The sequence below is a fragment of the Protopterus annectens genome, chromosome 2.part0 (genome assembly GCF_019279795.1).
Source record: "Protopterus annectens isolate FY-2018-M chromosome 2.part0, PAN1.0, whole genome shotgun sequence".
NCBI classification, from domain to species: domain Eukaryota; kingdom Metazoa; phylum Chordata; order Ceratodontiformes; family Protopteridae; genus Protopterus; species Protopterus annectens.
In genome coordinates this window covers 11,905,417-11,930,826 of record NC_056728.1, presented here as the reverse complement: position 1 = coordinate 11,930,826, position 25,410 = coordinate 11,905,417, and the positions used below count along the sequence as shown (strand labels likewise).

General features: G+C 39.5%; 1 protein-coding gene across 1 annotated transcript in view; it reads left to right on the top strand.

Annotated features, from left to right (window-relative positions):
• The first annotated feature begins 9,302 nt into the window (after positions 1 to 9,302).
• LTBP3 (latent transforming growth factor beta binding protein 3) overlaps positions 9,303 to 25,410 on the top strand; it is a 1,089,474-nt gene continuing 1,073,366 nt past the window's right edge. Inside the window, exon 1 of the mRNA XM_044060493.1 lies at positions 9,303 to 10,052. Coding sequence (XP_043916428.1) covers positions 9,815 to 10,052 — 238 coding nt within the window. The 5' untranslated portion in view covers positions 9,303 to 9,814. The remainder of the gene's footprint in view (positions 10,053 to 25,410) is intronic.

Genomic DNA, 25,410 nt, shown 5'->3' with positions numbered 1-25,410 from the left:
TTACAAATGAGAAATGCATGCTTCCAGTATCTCCTGCTGATAGCACATAGTTTAAAGAAACAGGCCCAAGCACATGAGGGCAGCAACTGTGAGTCCTGTAACAGTCCCTGGTAAACCCAGCACTTTCTAGCAAATTCCAGGGCACACACAGTCTCAGTGAAGCACAAGGGTGAATCAGCAAACTCAGAGCATGTGCCCTCACCTAGTTTGTGGTGACAATCATGAGTCTAAAAGAGAAGAGTGCTTAACCTTTTGGTCAGCAATGCCACAGATGTAAAAAGTGGAATCATTTTCAAAGATTTTGTAAATCAAAAGAAGCTCATTCTTTTATTAAAAGAGAACATTCAAAGAGACAGGTTAATCAGTTAGAAATCTGTGACCGTACTTTTTATGTTGATGGTGTGTCAAGTATTCCTTTTAGCAGGTACAGAGTTTTGAGAATGCCATTTGAGGGAAATTCTGCCAATGAAGTCTTCCAGCATTCCATGGAACAATTTTTTTCTGGTTGTCTATGTGCTGTTATAGTAGATGATATTCTAGTAGGAGGTAATGGTGAAGCCGAGCATGACAGAAACCTCAAGAAAGTTCTGGAAAGAGCACGTTAAGTGAATCTTAAGCTGAATCCTCAGATGTGCAAATTCAGGCTATAAGAAGTTACTTATGTTGGTCATTTGTTTACCATTTCGGGCTTACAACCAGATCCTTCCAAGCAAACAGCAATTCTTGAGATGCCAGCTCCAGACAATGTTCAACTTCTATAATGTTTTCTAGGCATGGTTAATTACCTAGGTAAGTTCATTCCAGGCTTGAGCCAACTTTCAGCACCACTCAGAGAGCTGACAGGCAAATATGTATTCTGGTCCTGGTCAGAACAACACCAAGAGCATTTGATGTCCTAAAACAGATAATTACCAGTCCACTTACTTTAAGATATTATGATGTTCACAAACCAGTAACTCTTTCTTGTGATGCTTCAAAATTTGGTCTAGGTGCAGTCGTTCTTCAAGTGGGTAGACCAGTAGCCTATTCATCCAGAACTCTAACCCAAACCGAGATGCAGCATGCGCAGATTGAGAAAGAACTCTTGGCAATTGTGTTTGCATGTTTGAAGTTCCATGATTATATTTATGGTCAGCCTACTATTCAAATCTAAACTGATTACCAACCTCCAGTCACTATTTTGAGAAAACCTTTGCATACAGCAACTGCCAGATTGCGATGCATGATGCTGAAATTGCAAAAGTATAATTTCAATCTTGTCTACACAAAAGGTAAACTTCTTTAGCTTGCTGATACAGTACATTATTCAGACCACCCAGAAATACCACTGAACAGCATGAAAATGAGAAACTTGATTTTGAAGTCATGGAAGTGAGCAATTTTTCTTCCACACATCTTGATGAACTTAGAAGTCACACAGCCTCAGATCTAGTTCTTCAGAAGCGCAACCAATTTATCAGTCAAGGATGGCCGTCAAAGCAATTTTGTTTACCAGTAGACCTGCAACCTTATTTTCCTTACAGCAATGAACTTTTCTTTGGCAATGGTATCATCATGAAAGGTCTAAAAGTGATTGTTCCAAAATCTTTGCAACGAGAGTATATTACTATCTTGCGTCATGGCCACCCAGGACCTTATTCTACCAAAAGAAAGGCGAAAGGACTAGTATTTTGGCCTTCTATGTCGAAGGATATTGAGAGAGTACTTTCATCTTGTTCTGTATGTAATAGTACTAAGCCACATAGCAGAAAGAACCACTTCAGCTAAGCCAGATTCCTGAACTACCTTGGTCGACAGTAGCTACAGATATTTTCAAATGGAATGGTCAACATTACTTGGTGTTAGTAGACTCTTATTTAAATTGGTTAGAGATTGACCTACTTCCTAATATAGAGTATAGTACTGTCATTACTAAGTTGAAGCATTATTCTGTGGTCCGTGGTAGTCCACACAAAGTTATTTCTGACAATGGTACCCAGTTTAAAAAGCCAGCAGTTCAAGAGATTTGCTGAAGAGTGGGAATTTATTCATGGTACGAGTAGCCCTGAGTACCCACAGTCAAATGGTTTGGTAAAATGTGCAGTTCAAAGTGTGAAACAGTTATTAGAGAAGTCAAAACAAGACAATAGCGATATTTATCTAAATCTCCTGAATCTCAGAAATATTCCTTGTGTAAACATCTTGATTCACCTGCACATAGGCTTTTGAGGAGACAAACCAGAACCACACTACCAATTAACAGTGATCTATTGGTTCCCTGTGCTAAGAACAACTAAGCAGTGAAAGCTCAAGTCATGAAAAGGCATTTGTCCCAGAAGTCCTATTATGATAAGTCCAGCAAACCTTTCAATCCATTATGAGAAGGGGAAATAGTGAAGATGCAGACATCTAAAGGTTTTGATCAGATTGGAGTCATGAAAAGTTTATGTGCAGAGCCAAGAGTATACATTGTGGAATCACAAGAAATAGAATTTAGGTGGAATTGGAAGCACTTAGTACTGGTTTCTAAGTCTCTATCAGTGAGTTATCCAGTGTTTTAGTTCCAGAGGACATTCCAGCAAATATCCCTGTTTCTGAGAAGATTCCTGAAACTACTGAAACAGATTGTTCACCAATGAGTGTCCCTGTTGCTAAATCCAGTTCTAATTGCTATATCACAAGATCAGGTTTCATTTCCAAACCATGCACCAGATACATGGCAACTTGGACATGAACCTTGTGTTTATTTCTCAGTGTCTGTAGAATTGCATGTCTTTTTCAAATGTCATTTCATTGTGAGCAATTCACTAATGAGGGAGAATATAGATAAGTATCTATGTATACCTTTAAGAAGCTTTCTATGGGTTTGCACAGGTGTATAAATACTGATCACCTGCAAGCTGCACTGTCATTTTGTAGAAAGCTGTTGAGGTGTAAGCATGTGTGTATGTAATGGTCTGTCAGTTAATCAATTCATTTATGTTTTATGTTTCTGCTATTCATCCTGATGTGTTTCTATCTAATAAAGCATATAAATGAACTACCCTGCCTGTTTGTCTTGAATTATAATATAGAACAAGCGAAAACTGGTACCAGCATATTGGTATACTGATAGTTGACCAGAGAACTTGTGATGGATATCAGAGCTTTAAGGTACACGCAAGGGTACACAAAGGCAACATAACTGATACTCAGCACTGGATTGTGGGGGGTGTAACTTAGGACTAGTTTATAACAGTTCATTGGCCCCCCCTCCTGTGTAATTGATGATGGTTCCCTGCTCACCCCACTGCCCTGTGTGGGGCAGGTAGTGTGTGATGCACAACATGACCAGTCAGTCTGCGAGTACCCCAGTACCACTACACATGGCACATGAAAATCAGCAATAGCGAAGGCACTTTGGAAACAGAATACATTTTTTGCATGCTAAATGAAGAGAGCGTAACACTGAGTCAATGATTTTTAATCATGGCTCCATGTTCCACTGGTGGAGATTCAGTCTGTCTCTATGGAATTTGCATATTCCCCCATGCCTGTGTGGGACTCCTCTCAGATCTCAAAAACATGATGGTTGACTTCCTACCCTACATTCCCTATGTATATTACATTTACCCTTGCCCTTGTGACCCAAGTCAGGGCTGAAAAGGTTCAGAAAATGGCCAGTTCATTTACATAGTTAACAATCAAATACAACAAATAAATTAAAATTTACTTAAAAAGAAGAAATGGTTATAGAATATCCAGTAATATCTAATGGAAAAAAGAAGCATATTATATATTTACTTTACTGAACCCGAAGACAGATTATATGATGAGTTCAGGTTTTTGAGGAGATATGCTGATGGTTACAGCAAGAGAATGACATGCATTAATGAGGCTGGATTCTCATCCAACAAATGTAAAGTGTCTCAGAGCAGCTAGCAGACTATGTACAAGGAAAGACACCATCACAAAACAAAATGGCATCTGCTACAAACTCTCACATGTTATTAACATGCAATGCATTTGCTTGCTGTTAAGTAGTTTAAACAGCAAGTGCCCTTCCTCCCAGTAGGGTGATCCTACTACACTACACAGACCTCCTACAAGCTGTTCCTTTAAACAGCAGAGCTCTCCCAGAGTCTCTACTCTTAATTTCACCTGGTCCCTAGTGCCATCATTAACCCTAACCCTAAAATTTCCTCTTATTCCCCACACCCCTAAAGACTCTTGTCAATCTATAACCCTAAGACTCCCCTACTGCTCCTTAAAGCTAAATTCCCCTCTCACTCATCACATCTAAAGTCTCCTCTGAATCAGTGCCCAATAGCCATTTCCTAAGTCCCACCCTCTCCCGTTCTTTCCTCGCTTAACCTGTCTTGAACTTGAACATGTTCTGGCACTGCAGCTACACTCTGCCTGCCAAGCTGCTGCGTTTTCCTGAACACATATTTGACTTCAAGCATGAGTGACAGTCCTTGTGAGATGCAAGATGCTTGAGTTCCTCGCTGCAACACTGTGGGCTGTGAGCAACTGGACTCAACCACCTATAATAGATCCAAGATAATCAGATGCTGCTGTCTCTATACCTTTTTTATTTTTTTATTTTATTTTGGCATTTGTTACCCGAGTTTGTCTGACTGAGCATTAGCCCATTTTTAATGGAGGCCCGGGGAGAAATGCTCCATACAAAACATTTATCAAAGTAGAAATAACAACAAGAAAGACTCTAATACAGGGGTAACTGTAGATAGCGATAAAATCTCAAATATAAGACAAAAATAAATAAATCAGCAGGTAGTGAAGTAAATGATAATAGAAAACATATGATGGTTACAATAGTTTCACTTAAATCTCAGAATACAGTATAAAATTAAACAAATCTGCAAGGTCTGGGGTAAAGAAATAAGAAATAAAAATACAAGTAGAGTATCTGAAGGCAGTACATAGGTGGAATAGAGAGGACATTAGAATAGTAGATTGTGTTATGCTTAAAGTACTAGGTGTGGTTTAGAATGGATTAAAAGGCTCAGAGTGCTAACGAGCATCACTGTAAGAGAATGTGGTTGGGCTTTGATGGCAGGAGCAGATCTATGAGTTCAGCAATTTCTTTTAAAGCCTTTTTAAAGTTGTGGGTATTGGTTATAGCTCTGATGGTCAGAGGAAGTTTGCTCCAAGCTAAGGCAACAAAGTAGCTGTATACATGTTGCTCAATTGTTTTTTTGTGCTTATAAATTTCCAAGAGATACTGATCAGAGCTCTGGAGAGTGTAACTGGGAGTATAGAAGGAGACAAGGGATGAGATGGGGGGCAGGAGGTAGGTTTGTTGAGGATTGAATGAGTAAGGAGCAGATGAGCAAGTAGGAGCTGGTGTGGGAATTCTAGCCAGCTTAGGGATTTGAGAGAAGGACAGTGGTGTGAGTTGTAGGGCAGGTTTGCAGCGAACCTGGTGAATTTGTTATAAGTGAGTTCAAGCTTAGAATTTAGAGAGAATTGTAAGCTGGTTAAGATCAGAGAGGCATAAAGTAGATTGGGGAGAAGGTAGGCATAGGAAAGGGAGAGTTGAGAGTCCTTGGTGAGGACTTTTCTGTTTCTGTATAGCAAGCCCGGTTTTTGGTGAGTCTTTTTTTATGCAGTTTTGGATGTGTAGAAAATGTTAGTTCATTGTCAATGATAGCGCTCAGGAGCTTGGTGTTTGTGTTTCTATGTTAATTGCAGGGTTGTCCAGGGATGTTATAGTAAATGAAGATTTAAGATAAGAAATACATTTCGGGAGAAATAACAGATGTTTGTTTTTTGGAGATTAAATCTGAGTTGATTTTCAGTTAACAAACTTTTGATTGAGTTGAAAGAGTTTTGGGTTAAAGTGTGGAGGTGAGAGACATTATCAGAAGTGGAGATGATAGTGGAATCATCTGCATATTGTATGGGAAAGAAATGAGAGCAAGAAGTTTGAAGACAGTTCGTGAAGAAGTGAAATAGCAGTGTTTCAGGTATGGCACCTTGAGGTACTCCTGTATTGACAGGGAAGAAGATAAGAAGAAAGACAGCCACTTGATGGACTGCTGTCTGTTGGTAAGGTAGCTTGAGAACCATTTAAGGGTAGGATAGATTAGTCTAATATCAGACAATTTAATGAGGAGATTGGGGTGACAGACAGTGTCAAAGGCTTTGGAGAGGTCTAAAAATAGACAGGAAACTAGTTTATTGTTGTCTCTGGCTTGAGAGATAGTAAGAGTGAAAGAAATTAGAGCAGTAGTTGTGCTATGGTTAGGGAGGAAGCTGCGTTTGGTAGAAGTGAGTAGATTTTTCTGAAGAAGATAATCCAGGAGCTGTTTGTGTATGCATTTTTCAAGTATTTTAGTGAGGGGGGGACAGAATGGCTATGGGCCTGTAGTTTGAGAGGTCAGTGGAGTGTCCTCCTTTGTGGATTGGTATAGTGTAGAACTGTTTCCAGATATAGGGGACTGTAGATTCTTGGGTAGATCAGTTAATAAAGATGGAGATGGGGAAGGCTATTGAGCAAGCGACAAGCTTTAGGAAGAGGGGTGGTAGATTATCTGCCGAGGAAGAGCATGGTTTTTGTTTGTTTAGTAGAGATTTTTTGAAAGCAGTGGGGACAGGTTTTAGTGAGAAGGTGGTTTTATGGCAAGAGGGACAGGGAGGAATAGAGAGATTGGAGGTGTGACTATTTTGGGTTAGTTTGCTGATGGAGCTGATGAAATAAGAGTTAAGAATAGTGGCAGTTTCAAGGGGTGAGTTGTTAGGGCAAGGGTTAGGTATATTGGGAGATAGGAAATTTACTCCGGGGATCACGTCAGTCGCCCTGCTAGACAGGGGTCCAGGGAAGTAAATATTGTGGGAAGAAATAGCCAGGGAATTGTTATGGCTAGGCTTGTATAGGCCCTAGGGCCGATAGCCTAGTACCAACCTATGAACCTATGAACCAAGATAAGGAATCTTATTATTGTTTTTCCAGAATTTTTTAAGACTGCTGTGATGGTTTGTTTGAGGATTTAGGTAGAAGATTTTCTTATCATTATTGATATGTTTTTAGTGAGGTTGTGGAGTTCTTTATAGGTTTGGAGGTGGATAGGGGGTTTCGTTTTTAGCCAATTTTTCCGAGCATTATCCCTCTTGTGCATTAGAGAGTGAGTGGACTAAGAAAGCCAAGGTGCAGAGAGAGATTTCACTATGATTTTCCTAAGGGGAGCAAGGGAGTTGAGAACATCTAGAAAAATGCAGTTAAATTTTTGTACGGCATCGTCAAGGGATAAGTATGAAAGGAAGGACCAATTTATGTCAGAGAATCTATTGTTGAACACATCATGGTTGAAGTTATAAAGACTATGGCACTCTTTGTATTTGTGTGGCCTAATTTCTTGAAGGGAGTATCTTTAAATGCAGGTGGGAAGGTGCTCACTTATAGAATCAGGCAGTGTTTTGGGGTTGTGGTATAGGTTTGGATTGGATACTACGATCCAGTCTAGGACAGACCTGGAGCTGGTTGGCTTACTGTAGTAGATATGGGTTGAGATTAGTTGTGTGAAGCAGTGGAAATTTATACTAGGGTTAGGCGAGTCAGTGGTCAGAGTTTACCAATCAATGTTGACATCTCCCAGAATTGTAGTTTCATAAGATATGTAGTGAGTGATCCAGCAGAGAACATGTTCTCTACCTGTCAGTATAGAGGTCTGATCTGGCTTGGTTTCATTGGTTCTGGAGACCACATCATTTTAACAACACAGACTAGAAATAAGTCAGAGCATACAACGGAAATTAGGAAGGAGTCCCAGATATCTCAACCAATTGCGGACACATTTCAACAGAATCAGGGACAAGTAAAGAAAAAATCAGGGACAATCAGGGACACTTTTAAAATATTACTGCTGTTAACTTGAAACATTGACAGAATCAGAGCATATGAATTAATACACATTTTCTGAAGTAAAAGAAGTTCATAACTCTTAATTATTGTCATTATTCATTAAGTGTAATTCACCACCTTTCCTCCAAAAGTCACTAGTTTTAGGAGGGATTAAGAGGGACAGAGTTAAAACTTGAGTCAAAATCAGGGACGTCCCTGAAAATCAGGGACAGTTGAGAGGTATGGGAAGGACCTGAAAGAAAAGTTATGTGTAAACAGCATGGGCTATTTTTTTTGAAAGTAAGGATATAGCATGACTTTCAAAGATCTGCAAGTCATAAAAATTAAAGAGTGTGGGAGTACCTTATAGAAAAGTAAATGCTTACAGGTGAGAGTGTACATGGTAGTACCACAGGGATACATTTTGCAATGTAAACATGTGTGATGAGGGGTAGAGTTATCCCTGTGGTGAAGAAGTGAACAAAAGGGAAGGCTTCTCAAATGTAGATAATCTATTTCATTGCTTGCTCAAAGAGATGCTGATTAAATATGAATAAGTAAGTAAAAATTCATAATATTTATGACGTACAGACAGATAAAAAAGCAAACATTAATGCTGGGATTGAAGTTAACCGCTAGTTAGTGATGGATGCAGCCATAAATGTTTGCATGTACTTTGTGGAATAACAGCCCAGGTAATTCTGTTTGAAATGAGTTACAGACATCACAGAAAGGGAGGCATTTTGCAAGAATACAGGAACACAGAAACAAAATCAATAAGATCCTCAAGCCTCTGTACTTTCTGCCACCACAAAAAAAATCTAAAGTTAGCGTGGAACATTAACATAAACAGCAGAAGAAATAAGCGTATCCATGACGACGACTTTTCCGATAATGTTGTAAGTGTTAGTACATATTCCATCTATACAAACAGTGCCAACCAGTAAACACTCTCGCTGACCACTGAGACAGACACCCAGTACCTTGCTGAACAAACTCTTACCTTTACTGAACAAAGCTGGGGAGGGGGGAGTAGGGGAGTTTGTGATTTAAGGAAGAACAGCCTGCTGTTCCCTACTTGTGGCATCTAGAGTTGCAGAGCTACAAATAGTAAGGAACTAAAAAATACTTCCCTCACACAGTTTACTAAAAGAAAAACACTAATGCATGTGTTTACCAGGCCGATATTCTGAACTTGATGGGAAAATGTCCACATACAGGTTCATTGACTGAAAGCTAAACCCAGGTCCCAGCTTAGTACAGTAACATTTACATATGTTAGTGAGGATAGTCGTACAGCTGTGAACTCTGTGTACTATCATATCACTCCAGCATCAACAGAACTACTTCATGCTGTGTTCATACAAAAAAATCCCTCTGGCTCACATCCAAGATTCCAGCCCCTGCCTGTGGATTGGCTGGAAAACATTTTTCTCATCTCCACTTCTCTCTCTCTCTCTCTCTCTTTCTCTCCCTGTCTCTCTCTCAGAACGTCTCAGTCTTTCTCACATACACACACACACACACAAACTTACCAACACAATCCAGAAGAGCCAGCAGCTGCAAATAGTTGAAACTAATTTCTGTTCTTCAAGTGCCGGAATAGCCCTTATTTTTGTCCACAATATTGTTCTTCTTTTCTCTCTTCTTTGTTTTGTTTACTGATTATTATGTCACACTAAACCATTTTAAAGGAAACTGCTGTTTGTTGAAGAACTGTTTGAAATGAAGGAGAAAGGATTTTACCTCTGATATCTCTCCAAGTTTACTCTTTGTTGGGTTTGATCAGCTGATCTGCATGAACATAACTGCTCTTCTCTCTCTATAAACAGATAAGCTGGTACATCTGCTAAGTTACCATACCAGCATTGTTACTGTTTTTTTAACAAATGGAATAGGGAAATTTCCAAAGGATTTAAACACAAGAAGCTGCTACCTTAGAATAAAAAACAAAAGGCACTCTGAAGGTCCAGGAGTTAGGATGCTAATATGATTTCCGACATTCTGCGTATTGCTCTACTTTTACTCTGTGTTCATCTGGCAGCCCATGTAGCAGAGAGGCCACTTACTCGTGAACGTTTCAAGGTGGTCTTTGCCCCACAATTCTGCAAACGTACCTGCATAAAGGGCCAGTGTAGGGATACATGTGAGCAGGGGAGCAACATGACCCTGATTGGGGAAAATGGGCATGCTACAGACACCCTAACTGGCTCAGGATTTCGTGTTGGTAAGTATATGCTTTATATGGAATAAATATATGCTACAAGATATCATATTATTAATGTGCTGTTATTACTGTGGATACTATCTCTCCCAGAAGACACTACAAATAAATATACTTTTTTTTTAATTTGTAGATAGGTTTAACTATGCATTTTTTATAACAGGCAAACCCTTTCTTATGTATTACATTACTCTGTCATACTAGCAACAAAAAGTATTATAACATATATGCATTATTTCTAGTGGTAGATATTAAAAAACTCAAAATGTCGAAGTGTCCAGTGCAATTATAGATCACCTTAAGATACTGTCCCCACTGCACTGATTATATTTTAAAATATTAAAATACAGTATGAGCTTAGTCTAAATCCTGAAGGCAAGACTGCATTGTGGTTTTCAACTCCAAGTCTATGGGAAGCATGGCATTGCAAAGGAAAAAGAAAAAACAAGCAACACTTATACACTTTTGAGCACACAAATGCAAGCAATCACAAGCATACTTCTCACCTGTCCAGATTTTTGCCAAATATCCAGATTTTTGTCTCATATTTTGTTACTCATAAAGTTTGTAATTTTCTGGCAAATCATTAAGAACTGAAGTCACCAAATAATGGCATGCATTTGAGTTTCACACTTCATTACCTTCAGAAAATGCATACATGTGATTCTAGAAACCTTTAAATTATAACAGCAACATTTAAAATCTGTCTTATTTTGGGGCTTTGTCCCCAATTATTTTTCACTTTCTTCTGATTTCTTGTGCTTAGAGGTTGAGAAGAATGACACAGGGATGGTCACAGGAGAGCAGTTATAAAGTGCAGCAGAACTTTAAGGGCACTTTTTTGTGCAGGACCAGACCTGTTTACAGTAGACTATTGTCTACATTTCAAATACAGTTTTTTTTTTATTTTTCACCTCAGCAAAATTTTAGTTCAGAATAATACGGAAAAGTAGTAAAATTAAAAAAAAAAAAGAAAATACCAGCAGTAGTCACAGCTCACAACAGTTTAACACCTCTTTATGATGGCTTGGAATTGTATTTTTCTTTCTGGAGGCTGAAAACCACCATGTTTACTTGCATTCCACAAAGGCTGATGTGTATTATTAGGTCCTTGCCAGCTTGCCTGTGTTTTGTATGAAATAGTTACAATGGATCTCAGCATTACTTATTGAAAGAAGCTGAGCTTGTAAATATTTATTTTCAAACATTTGGATTAAGTATGCACATTTAAGAGCATTACAATGTAAATCTTTTTGCATATCCAGATATGATTATCTAGAAATATTAGTTTATTTACTTAATAACTGAAGATATTAATTAATTGAGTAAAACTCTTCACTGCCATGACCCAGAAAGTGCAGGCAGTACATAAATATGATACCCTACAAGTATATGCATCAGGTTTATGCATGCAGTTATATTCTAATGATTTCTAAATGCACAGATGCTGTTCATTTTGATATAGAAGCTTAGTTTTGTCCCCCATTTTTTATGCAGCTGTTAAGATATTTCAGCCTTTGCGTTGGCCAAAAGCACTAGGAAGCAGAAGTTGTTAAGTTATGGAAATGTTAATGAATCGAGCACAAAGCCACGTATCTCACAGAGGTCATGCATTTCAAGCGTATGCCACAGTGTAGACAGAGGCTAAAAGCACATTATTAAAGCAGTATTGTTTTACTTCTTGCTTTATATCCCAGTGTTCAGTGCAGGGATTTGAACATCCATTTCTGGCATACAGAATAAGCCTTTCTGGGAAACTAATGACAAAAGATTAAGACAAATTATCAAAAATGATGTAAATTGCCTTCATAGTTTTATATTTTAGGTGGCGGTATAACATTTATAAGGGTAAGATCTATAATATTGTTTTGCAGTTATATATGTATTTCTTTTATTTTTACTTTGGAACTTGCAAATAAGTTTCACTAAGAAATCTGACTTTACCTGTACAGTAGCATCCTAATACAGTTTGTGTCTTAGTCAAGACTGCACAGCTTGTAGCGCAAGAGAGTGTTCATTCCAATGCAGTTCAGTAGAACGCTTCACTGATTTAAGCAGGAAGATATACTATTTCAGTTGTACAGAGTTCAACTATACTGTTTGCTCAATGCATCTTGAGTAATGCAAAGCAGCTAAGCACTCTGGAAAACAGAAATGACTCAGGTATGTTAACTTTGGATGTCCGTATGAAATAAGAAATGAATCTGTAACATTCCTTTGAAATGTAGCACAAAAGTGTTTGGTGAAAAAAGCTAAGGAAAGTTATTGCAAAACTGACCAAAGAAGTTGATGATGCAGGTTTAGTAAGCCTTAATTCACATGAAAGGATTACAACACTCTGCTTTTCACTCTCAGGCCTGCAGCATGTTTCATTCATGTTCCACTCTGCTACATCTTGCTAAATAACAAAATAAAACAGTTCAGCTATGTTTGCATTTTTCACTGCAGATGAAAACCATTTCTGGTATTTATCCAGTTTTACTTCAATCCTAAATGTATGCATATTTCATTCTGTTTATCTGCAAGACTAGGTTTGTCATGGAATATTTTCAATAGGACACCAGCTACTCAAACATATATTCCAAGGGTCTAGAACATCTGAGGAGGGCATTTTATTTAATTATATTTAATGTGCCTATTTACTGGATTTACTGGCTGCTTTTGTGCAGTCCTAAAAGATGGCAGAAAGAAAAGGAACAATACTTAGGTTGAAATATTCTGTATGCCACTTTCAAACAAACAAGAGTCCATAGTTCCTGTTGAATTTAAACCCACCTTGGGTTATGTTATTCGGCTTTACCTTCTGCAATACCTCCAGAGTTTGGGCAGTATCTCAAATCAACGCATCCCTTTAAAATTAGTTAAGCTTTACACGGTTCCTGTTTGTTGTATAGTTAAGTTGCACAATAAATAAGTAAGACAAACTAAAGTAGCAGCAAATATTTCTAGAGGGCATCTAATTTACTGCTATAACATGCCCAGTCATATTACTATATTACTATTAAATAAGACCAAATAACATAGTTCCTTATAATTTTTTGACATAATAGTAGCATTACTTCATCACAGACAGGTGACATTACTGGTTAGAATCAGTTTGCCTGTGAGGAAAACAATTATTTTCTCTTCCTTTTAGTAGGCTGTATAGTGCCAAAGTGCTAAAGATGTTAGCAAGATGTCAAGTCACAATCTAGTAGGGCAATGCCTTTATGATCTCACTGGCTCAAGCCACAACAATAGATTACATGTGTACGTGAACTTGGGAATTTTTTTGGACATGGTATATTAAGTGATGAGTTTCATACTGGGACTATTTTCAACTATTCCAAATGATAGCTTTTTTAACTAAGGAGTTGTTTTCCAATATTGAACAGACATTTTACATAGCCGCATAACATTCTAGGAAGCTGGTAATGTTCAACACACTTGTTAAAGGTGTTTTTTGTTTTTTAGCAAGTGATGTGTTGTGACACATGGTCCACAGTGCTAGCTGTAGGCCATATTCATGGCTAGGTGTTTTACCTGCAGAAACACAGTTTGGTGTAGCAGCATTAGCAGGTGGCACACAAGAACCCTAGCAAGTTTCTGTAATAGAAATTAAATTAAAAGTCAGTTCTGGTACCAAAGAATAAAAGTCAATTAAAAAGTTCCACATCGAATATCAGCAGAGATAGTTTGGAAAGTGAAACACTCCTGTGTTGTCTGTAGACAATCTTTATCAAGGGGAATGTATCACCCATTTTCTCCAGACCCACAAATCAGAAAAAAGAACCATACCATATCATCAGTAGTCATACTTTTCCTAATTTTTGCAAAACATATAAGAGTTACTCACAAATCTCTTCTATAAATAATGACCCATGAACAATGAACTGAGAGAATTATTTGCCCAGTGTCGCAAAATATGCATATGGAGACAGAAGGAATAAACCTTTTGAATCAAGTCTGAGAGTTATATGATTTTAAAAGAACTGTCTTACATTTGCAGCACTCGTTTGTTTTCAAAGTTCAGTTTTGCCTTATTTATGTATTTTGTATACATAAATGTCATTTGGTCATAATAAGTATGATATGACTATAGTTAGGCTGCAGTCATGATATTATAGCTGAGGTCAAAGCAAAAATTTGGTTTGTAATACCTTCACCACATCTAAAATACGTATAGTAGTGTTTGTATGATACTAGACTAAACTAGCTTACAGCTGATATATGCCAGATTTAATAGAACTTGGAAATAAAGTTGACAAGATATGAAGCTTAAAAACATGATTAAAAAAAACAGTATGTCAAAACACTTTCGCTGTTGACTGGCATAGAAGAAAAAGTTCAAGCTACTAGCTAAAACATCAAGTTTGAGTCTCTCCAGTGGCATAGAAGGATAAAGTCTAATTATTGCCCAGCTGACGAGTTTAATTAACAGTTCAGGTGACTGGTCAAGAGGCAGGTAGAGATGGGCATGCCCATCCTGAGGAAGGGATGGTACTCCCTAAGGAGTGGTGTGGTCCAAAGTGGGGAGATACCATCTGATACAACCAGCAAGTGTTGGGGGGTGGGGAAAGTGGGTAGGGCATTTAAAATAAAAATTCCCCACCAGATGGAAGCACAGATGGCTGAATCCCCAAGATGGCCTTAAGATCCATGACTGTCCCCTAGCATCACTGGAGCAAGTCCTGGGGGTAGGAGAATGCTGGGCACCCAGTATGGACATAGGGCACTGGGGGATCGGATCGTATAAATGAGGTCTAAGGAGACCAAAAACATTGTGAAAAATCAAGCCTGCAAGAAATAGGTGTGACATCAGTCCAAATTACCTGTAAAAGTATTAGGTGGTTTAATATCTTAGCCATTCAGATAACTAACATGCCTGGTTGCCTGACTCTCAGTGCCAATATTTTATTTGTGAACCTCTGTTTAAATTCATTAATGTAAGCCTCTTCACTGGTTGCATTCCTGAAGCCTGGAAAGCAGTTATTGTAATGCCATTGCACAAGTGTGGCCCAACTACTGACCCTGGTAACTATAGATTCATTAGTATCACTAGCCTCATATGTAAAGCAATCGGACATTGAAAATCTCTCAACCCTGGACCTTCATCAATTTGGCTTTATCAAAGGAAAGTCCTGACTGTTTAACCTCATTAATTTCTTTGAAAAAGTAACTGAAGTAGTGGAAAGTGGCTATACAATGTATACAGCATATCTAGGCCTGTCAAGGCCTTTGTCACTATTCCCCATGAAAGCATCATTGCCAGACTTGCAAGTCTGAATATAAATCCTTATATTGTGTGATGGATAGCTAACTGGTTTCATGACAGAAAGTAGCAGGTGCCACTTCAGAAAACAAAACAGCTGCCCATGGTTTATGACAGGGTTCAGTTTTGGGCCCTCTCCCATTTGGCATATATTTCCCAGACTTTCAGGCCAGCACTTCTGGCATATGGTTAGCTAGGTTTGTAAATTACTGTAAATTGGGTATTGTTATTCCATCTATGACTGACTCTCAGTTGCTCCATCATGGCTTAGGCCATGTTAACAACTGGTCCAAGGACAATGGTCTCAAATTAAATGTAAAAAATGTACCATTGTTCATTCTGTTAAACACTCACAGTATAGGAGATGCACCCCTCCAATCAAGCACTACTGTAAGGGATCTGGATAGTCTTATTGATAATTCTTTATCATTTGACCATCGTGTCTCCACAGAAGTTTGGAAAACCTTTTACCTAGCCTATCTAATTTCCAAAGGTATCTCAACTAGATCGAAATAAGTCTTAATTCCTCTTTACTCATATGTTATCAGATCCGTTATTGAATATAATGCACCTTTTGGCATACATTTATTTAAAGATATCACACAGTGTAAGAGACCACAGAGGTTCATTACTAAAAATATGAGTGGCCTCAAAAATCTTAGGTATCAGAAGAGACTGGCAGCACTTTCTCTGTACTCAGTCTCCTCCATGGAGATCTTTTTCTAGCCTTTCTTGCCATAAAAGCTCCCACCCTATTTGATATCCTATTCCTTTGCAGAACTAATGGTATATCAAATATTCAGTTAAAAGAACTAAACTTTCGTCAGCAGATAAATAAGACATGTTGGCATGATAGAGTCCTATCCCAATGTATCCCTCACCTATGGAACAAACGTCCACTACATGCCAAGTAAAGTAGCATCCTTGCCACCTTCAAGGTATACCTAGATATTGGATCGGCAACCTCAAATTCTCTCCTGATCGATCTTGTTTTGCCCTCCTTGAGGCTAGAGGAAAATTTTGAATTGATTTTTTGCTAGGCTTAAAATGGTCTGCAGACTGTTTACCTGGTACTTACTTATGAACCTTTGAACCCCCTTTCTCCTATGCTGCCTCTTAGTGTATTATTAAATTTGCAGTTTTACTTTGAATGCTGGTAGTAAATTATCATTACTGGTATCTCCATGTAAGATGACTGAGTAACTTTGGGTGCGTGTTGTGACAACATCTATCTAGTTTATCCTTCAAAGTGCCTTAATATTCTACCTATTTCCATTTTCTCACTTCTCTTACCTTTTTGCACCTGTCCTATGTCTTCTTCTATACTTCTGTGCATTTCCTATTCACCAAACATTCTGGTAGTCCATTACATGAGTCCATTGCCTTCTGTGAAAAAGTAATTTCAGAGCATGGAGGAATAGTCTCCCTCTAATTTGCTGTCTTCACCCTCTTTCTTTCCTGTCTGTCCTTCATGGTCAAATAACCCAGTCACATCTCTCTGACTTGCATTTGTGAATAAATATCCCTTCATGTCTTCTGAGCTTAAGTAATGTAAACATGTTACTCTTGTAGACTGTCTTAGTCCTTCGCCTCCATGAAATAAATCCTTCCAGTAGCATTCCTCTTTACATAGTTCCAACAGCCTAATGTCCACTTTCTTACACTACCTCCAGAACTGCATGCAGTATTCATGGTGTGGTTTAACCAAGGCTCTTTATTGTTGGAGCTTCTGGAATTTGTTCAAGTACAGATGCATCACATCATTTTATTTGTTGCTGCTGTCTCAGTCTGATTTCAGTATTCCAGTCTTGATGTGATTCACACCCATAAATCCTACCATGAAAGCTGATGTGTTGAAGTCTAAAACATTTGGCTATAGCTTAAAATAATTATGTGCTGATCACCAACAGTTCCAGAATATGGCAATTTCACACTAAATAGTGCATTTTTGGTCAGTTTTTCATACTGTGAAACCTTTGACTTTGGGCTTCCTCAGTTGCCAACTCCCCTGTGGCCTCAACCTTAGAGTTTCCCACTGTACTGTGGAACACAGTGTGCCCATACCAGGATAGTCTCTTTTTTTCCTGGAGTGTTCTACAGAGGTTTCCTCCAGTTCCTCATTCACAGGTGCCACTGTGGGTACGAGATACTAACTAATCCTAAGTGGGACTGGGCTGAGTGAGGAATCATCATACTGTGGCTCACAGTAGCCTTTTGAAATGAAGCCGTTCCCTCCTGACATGATGTTATGATGGCATCTAAGTGGCCTGCAACAGTGCCACTAGGGAAAAGGCCCAACATATGTGGTGAAGTATCTTTTTTCTGCTCACTTCCCCTACTGTACAGCAAGCTCTCAACACAATCACAGTATCACTGCTGGGGCTTGCGATTCTGGCTGCATGCTCCTCTACCCCACCCCCCAAAGAAGAAAATAGGAGTTAATTTTTCCCCACATCATCTCCAACCAGTACCCAAGCCAGTAATCAAATTCAGGTCACCTGCGGCAAAGTCAGAGCTTCATCAATCTATGTCAACAGAACTGGCTACATTGACTATTGGTTTGACATTTTTACATAGTGGGTACCAGGAGTGCATGGTAATGTCTTAGCTGTGTCCACACCTCCCTGATTGTTATGCTGGCATTGGGCCAAAATCAAAGGAGGACTTCCAGTATTAGGAGCACATCCTTTGCAGTACCGTGATGCATGTCATCAAATGTATAGTATTAAAAACATTTTGGGAAGAAGTTAATATTTTTCTACAAGAAATTTTCACAGACAAATTCACATGATCTAGATCACTGGTTTTATTCAACACACTGCCTGTATTAGTATTTCCAGTTACCCATTAATTTGGTCCATATTATCTGTAGCCATAATGACAATTGCAAAAAATTGCAAATCTACTTCCTCTCCCTCAATACAAGAATTTAAAAATTTGCTTTCTGATGTTTGCCACTTGGAAATGCTTACCATTGAATCTAGATCTACTAAAATTAAGACTACACCTAATTCCTGGAACAAAATATATAATCTATTAGAAAATTAGTTTAGTACTCTTATAAATATCCAAAGATTTGTAAATATATCTGTACATTTATTCTATTCTTATGGTGAACGTTTTTGTAAATAGTTGTTTAGTAATGGTTGAATTTTGTAAATTTCATTTTTATATATATTTAAAATTGTTCAGTTTCTTTGAGGTTCATTGTCTGATCAATATTGTTTCAATACAATTATTAAAAAAAAATAACTTTAAGCAATTAATCATGAGCAGTACTATAAGTAAACTTTTTGTGTGTTTAATTGACTATATTTATGGTTATGTTTATAGGTTCATAGGTTCATAGGTTCATACTAGGCTATCTGCCCTAGGGCATTTATAAGCCTAGCCAGAGTGTGTTTGGCTTTCGCCACCCATTTTAAATTAATTTTGCTATGCCTTTTTTTGAGGTTAGTATACTGTGCCTCTGTCTAACAGTGACACAGAAGTGATAGCCGGGGTAAACCTATGATCTCCCATCCACTCATCAAGATTCCTCTTGAAGAGAGTCAATGTGGGACTCTGCCTAACCTGGACTGGGATTTTATTCCAGAGTGAAGGGAGCCTCTGGGTTATGAATCTGTCCCTCCAGCATGTCCTATTTATTTCAGTGCTGAGGTTCAAGTCTCTCGAGCGTAGCTCGATGGGATTTGGATTTTCTGAGGTGCAGTATGTCCATTAATTCCGGGTTGGACATGGCTTTATCGTCAGGCACAGATCGCCTCTGAGCAGGTGGTATGCCACTGAGTAGAGCTGGAGTTTCTTTAACCGGGCAGCATATGGCATCTGTTTGAGCCCTTTGATCCTCTTGGTGAGGTACTTTTGGGGTCTTTCCAGTTGCTGCAGGTGTCTGGTAAGGTACATCCCAAAAGGGGCATTGTACTCTATTATGGGCCTGATGAGGGATGAGTAAAGAGGTACGATGACCTCCCTGATCTAGATGTGAATCCCTTCATGATTAGGTGGGCTATATAAAATGTTTTCTAACCACTTTGGCCACGTGGTTGTCAAATGAGAGATTGCTATCAACTTGGGTTCCCAGGTCCCTAATTACTTCTTCTGTACTTAATGGATTACCACCTATGTGGTAATTTGTGCGCACTTTGTTTTTGCCAAAGGGATGACTATACACTTTTGGCATTTAGCTTGAGGCCATGGCTCTGGCACCAGTTGTCTGTTTCTATGAGGCCCTTTTGGAGGATGCTTGTGTCGGCTGGAGAGTTGATTATGGCACCCAGTTTGCAGTCATCTGCGAACTTGGTCAGCCACAGTCCTTCCGTGTTGGCCTGTACCGAGAAATATATACCGAACAAGAGAGGTCCCAGGACTGAGCCTTGTGGGATGCCACTTGTAACTGGTTTGGAGTCTGACATGGCTCCAGCAATTCTAACCATGTGGGTTCTGTCCTTGAGCCAGTTTGCAACCCATCTAGTGACATAGGGGTTTATATTTAAGCTGGTGAGCTTATCTATAATGCCCGAGTGGGGTATTGTATCGAAGGCTTTTGCGAGGTCCAGGTAGGCTGTGTGGACCACCTTCCCCTCGTCAATGGCCTTGGTGACTGTTTCAAAGAAATCGACCAGGTTTAAGAGGCAGGATCTGCCCTTAACAAAGCCAAACTGGGTAGGATCCAGTGTCTGTAGGTCCCCAATATCTTTATTTATGAGGTCCATGATAATCCTTTCCATAGCTTTGCAGACCAAGCTAGTCAGGCTTATGGGGCGATAGTTTCCAGGATCCATTGAGGCACCACCTTTGTGGAGAGGGACCACTGTTGCTGTACGCCACTCTTTGGGTACATATCCTGTAGTAAGGCTAAGATTGAACAGTAGTTTTATGTTTGGGTTTAGCTCTTCTTGGAGTTCATGTAGGACGCAGCCCGGGACGCCATCTGGTCCCATTGATGCTGTGTTTTTTGCTTTGGAGAGGGCGGCTCTTACCTGAGCATTGGAGATGTCAGGGGGGCAGCACTCTGTTGGGATAGATATTTGTCCTTTTGGTGGGGAGAAGGGGGAGAAGTTTGCACTGAACCTGTCAGCTAGGATGTTGGCAATGTCTGTGGACTCGGTGTATTTTTTGTCATTTTGGACTAATTCTGAGCATATCTGGGAATTCCCACCCAGGTTCCTAACATAACTAAAGAAAGCCTTGTGATTATCCTTAGTGTCCTGTGCAATTTTTCTCTCGAAGCTGGCCTTAGACGATTTTATGAGTGCCCGTAGTTTTTTGCTAATACTGATCAGAGATGCCTTCCCTTTTTGGGATTTTGCCCTATCATGTAGTAGCTTCCTCCTTCTATTGTATAGTTTGTTTATGGCTGGGGTCCACCAGACAGGACGTCTGCCTTTGGAGGATTGGGTCTTGGTTTTATTTGGGATTGCATGATCCATGCATTCCTGAAGGTGTTCATAGAATGCGTTTATAAAGGATTCTGCGGTCTGGGCCGTATTTTCCACAGGCCCGGGGGCTTTGAAGGATTTCGCCTCGGTTTGAGGCGTGTGAAATTTGCTTTAGAGAAGTTTTTCACTGTGGTTTTCTGGGCAGGGGGTGGGGTCGGGATGTGAATATCCAGTGAGATTAGTTTATGGTCTGATCTTACCAGTGAGGGATACACTTCTGGTCTGGAGCATAGTGTCCCCATGTTGGTGATGATCAGGTCCAGTATGTTTTCCCCTCTTGTGGGAGTGGTAACAAGTTGTTCCATAGCATTTGAGTTTATAATAGAAACCTTTGGGCTAGGGTGTTGGAGCTAGAGTAATGCTCCCAGTCTATGTTTGGGTAGTTGAAGTCGCCCAATATAATGGTGTTTGGAGAGACCTTCATATTTTCCAGTATTCTCAGGAAGGCCAAGTGGGGTTCCTGTGTTTGGGAGGGTGGTCTGTAGCAGGCTATAAACTGGAAGGCAGTTTTACCCACAGTTAGTTGCACATGGATAGTCTCTGATGCTTCGTGCTGTGCCACCAACCTGGAGGTGTGGGTATCTTTGACAAATATTGATACTCCCCCTCCTTTTGTGGTTCGGTCCAAGTTTTGGGGCGAAAAGCATGGTATGAGGTATAACCTGGTAGTGCTGGGGTGCTCTCGGGAGCCTTGAACCAGGTTTCTGTTACTGCACAGATATCGATGTTCTCCATGCTAAGGAGAGTTTCGAGTCGTGCATCTTGAGGTTTAGACTTCTGGCGTTGAGTAGCATTACTCTTAGTTTCTTATCCCTTGTGATACCTATGGAGGTGGGTTTGTCTTTTGAGCCTTGCCTAAAAAAGGCACTATGGGGGTAGCAAGAGCCTTTGCCAATATCCGAAAGCCCAGGGTGACAGGTGCAAGCCGTCCCTAGCGAAGCATTGTGGCTTGTCGAGCATGTCATCCCAGGCTGACAGGCATTGGATCCCCTTTGAATGACACCAACACTTAAGCCAATTGTTGAAATTGATCATCTTGTCTTCATATTGTGGCATCATTCTTGGTGAGGGTAAGATGCTACTCAAGGTCAGGGTCATACCGGCCTGGGCTACATGCTCAGAGAGCTCCTCTATGTCTCTTTTCATGTAGCCCAGGGAGGTACATCTCAGGTCATTCACACCAGCATGGACAATGACTGAGTCATATTTGTACTTGCCTTGGAGTGACCTGAGTGCTTGTGTTATGTGGTGGATCCTAGCGCCCGACAGGCAGCTCACCGTGACCTTCTCCTTGTTCAGCCTAGTGAGCGGGACGTCAGTGTGCCTGACGATAGAATCACCTATTACAAGTGTATCAGGTGTGTTGTTTAGCCTTAAGGGCTGTGACTGTTCGGCACACTGGCTTTGTGAGCTATGTGTTGCACGTGTTTTGTTTTGGGGTAGCGGTTGCTTGGGTGTCTGCTTTGGAGGTCTCTGCTGCTTAGGCAGATTTTTATTTAGAGCCTCCGAGTATGTTTTTGTGTGTTTATGTGTTTGGTTTGTTGTCGTGGTAGGTCTATGTGAGACTGGAATTGTAGTGAGTGTTGTTTCCTTCTCCTCCTGACTGGTTACGCCAGTTCTAAGTTGAGAGAGCTTAGCCTCCAGTTTGGCTATATGGTTGCATCTCTCACATGTGTTGGAATTTGTTGGGAGGAGGAGAGGGTTGTCTGTGTACATGAGGCAGTTGTAACATTGCCTCAAGATTCCCAGATTCACCAGCTGGACCGGAGAGGAGATTGACAACTGACCTTTGGACATGCTAGAATAGTATTGGGAATTCCTTTATAATTGAAAAAAGGGCCAATGGGGAACAAGGTACTCAAGGGGAGTTTGTGAGGGTGTAGTGCTTTTAATTTTTTAGAGCTGACTTATATAATTGCTTTAGTGAGCAAGTGCCAGGTAACTTAAATGCAATGTGTTACAGGTAACTTAAATGCAAAAACGACAAACAGTAACTTTCTTTCAAGTGAAACAAGGAAATAAGTACAGTAAGCAATGCAGATATCACTAGGGATCCACAGAAGTGCTAAAGGCCGCATTTTAGGTGGAATTAGCGTTTCAGGGAAATAAACAAACAACAAGCATACAAATAAAGCTAGATTCAGCAGGCCTGGATGTAGTCTATGCTACAGCAAACAAGGTGTACCAATTTCAGTAAGAAACAGTTAGAATATGCAGGCACTATAAGCCTCTAACCAGAAATTCCCTGCTCAGAAGGGCAGAGTCCAGCCTCTCCTCCCACAAGAGTGCAGACCGCAATCCTTCTTAATGTAAAATAACTGGCCTGAAGCCCAAGTGCTTAAACCAGAACTAATACACTTTTAGAATAACAGACACTGAGCTCTCAATCAGCAGTTCCCAACTTAGAAGGATGTAAGCTACCTGTCCTGCCACCACAGTGCAGGCCACAAACCTTCCTAATGTAAAACAACTGGTCTGAAGCCCAAGTGCTTAATCCAAAAGACTTAGAAATGATAGCTACACTTTAACCAAGTTACTACCAGCAGTAATAAATACAACTGAATACTTTAAAGAATGCCTGGATTAGTGCTCAAGTTATACAAACAAAGCTAGATTCAGCAGGCCTGGATCTAGTCTATGCTACAGCAAGCGAGGTGTACCAATTTCAGTAAGAAGCAGTTCAAATATATAGGCACTATAAGCTTTAACTAGAAATTCCCAGCTCAGAAGGACAGAGTCCAGCCTCTCCTCCCACAAGAGTGCAGAACACGAACCCTCTTAATGTAAAATAACTGGCCTAAAGCCCAAGTGCTTAAACCAGAATTAATACACTTTTAGAATAACAGACACTGAGCCCTCAGTCAGCAGTTCCCAACTTAGAAGGATGTAAGCTACCTGTTCTGCCACTACAGTGCAGACCACAAACCTTCCTAATGTAAAACTGGTCTGAAGCCCAGGTGCTTAAACTAAAAGGCTTACAATGAGTTACACCAAGCAATAATAAATACAATTGAGTACTTTTAAGATGACGCAAAAGCAAAATAGTTTTCCTACCGACAAAAATAAGAGTTGAATCATAAATATTGACATTTAGGTATCCAGAAATGGCTGCAAAATATAAATTTGAACTTTTCATGCAAATAATTGAACTCCCTAGACATCCACATATTTAATTTGCAAAATCTTGGAACTCTACAAGAAGGACACAATGTTGTTTGAATATACTGATGTGCATAAAAATTAGAAATTCCAGTTAAAACATTTTGAGTCTTTCTAACTCCCTGGCTAACAGTATAAGAAGCCTAACATGTGACAGGTCAACTTTTGGTATCATGTGTCACCTGATGCAGGAAGTAGTTGCCCCATTTACCAGCATTTTCATTTCTAGCCATGTATATTTCTACTGATTTCTGCCCCAACTTCATTCATTTTAATAACATGAGCTATGCTATGCAAAGTGATGTAGCTTGCTTCTTTGGTATCCCTTGCCCCTAATGTCCACCAGGCTTTTCCCCAAGCAGATCTAACCAGTTGCCCATTCCATCTGTTTTTACTAACCACAGATTTATGGCCCTCATATTCTGTCTTTAGCATGCCCCTCACCCTCCAGGGTGCAGTCAAATACTTCTACTAACAGGTTAGTTCACTGCAAATGGATGTAACACAAGAGTGATTAAAATACAGAAAAAAAACACTGAAGCATGTTGTTACTAAAGGGATGCATTTAGTATGGTGAATATAGTCGCATTACATTAGTGGAGTTCAATTGTTCTTTTCAAAACTTGCAATATTGCCAGTTCATTAATCTACTTCCGAATGTAAGAGCTGTCTTCTCTCAGGTTTATCTTCTTCGGTATACATGTTCATCACAAAGGAAATAAGCATCTGTTGAGTAAAATCCCTTTTCAGGTAATGTTTGTAGTGATTTAATAAGGATGTTGTATTATGAACTTGATGAATGAGTGTGTTTAATTTCGTAGCTATTGTCTGTGTTTAATCTGGCAAAGACAGATTTATAACTTTTGTAGATATGAATAATTATTCATCAAGGTTGCAATTTACACTCTTTAGACCATTTCATGATTGTGATGACCACATTTTGCAGATCCATCCATCCATCACCCCTTTTTTCCCATTTTTACACATGAGGTGGGGGTGTCACTTCAGCAATGACAATCATCTACAGCCAAGGTTTATACCACCAGTCGGCTAGTCCTACCATGTTATTTCTTACACATCATATCATTTTTGCAGATTTAGGTCAGATATTTCTTCATTCAAACAATAAAGTTTACATTTGTCATTTGAAAACATAGTGGGGGCAACACAAAAACAAACAATCAGCATTATCAAATATGAGTTTGTATAGTTAGAGCGTCTTCTGTGTGCCGACATGCGTGAATGGGCGTTCCTTTGTTGAAGGTTGTGCGTTAGGCCCGGCAAGCCAGCACGTAAAAAATCTACTGCCAATCATTAGTGGACCGGAGTTCCGCTGTGGCGACCCCTAACCGGGAAAAGCTGAAAGAAACAAACAAACATAGTCAAGTATGTGCCATCATGTATTTCAGAAAAGATGTGGGGTTTGAACATTACATTTTTAGGAAGTGATCTGTGGTTTATAACTATATAACTGCTTTATATGCATATGTTAATGCACTGCCTTTTATAT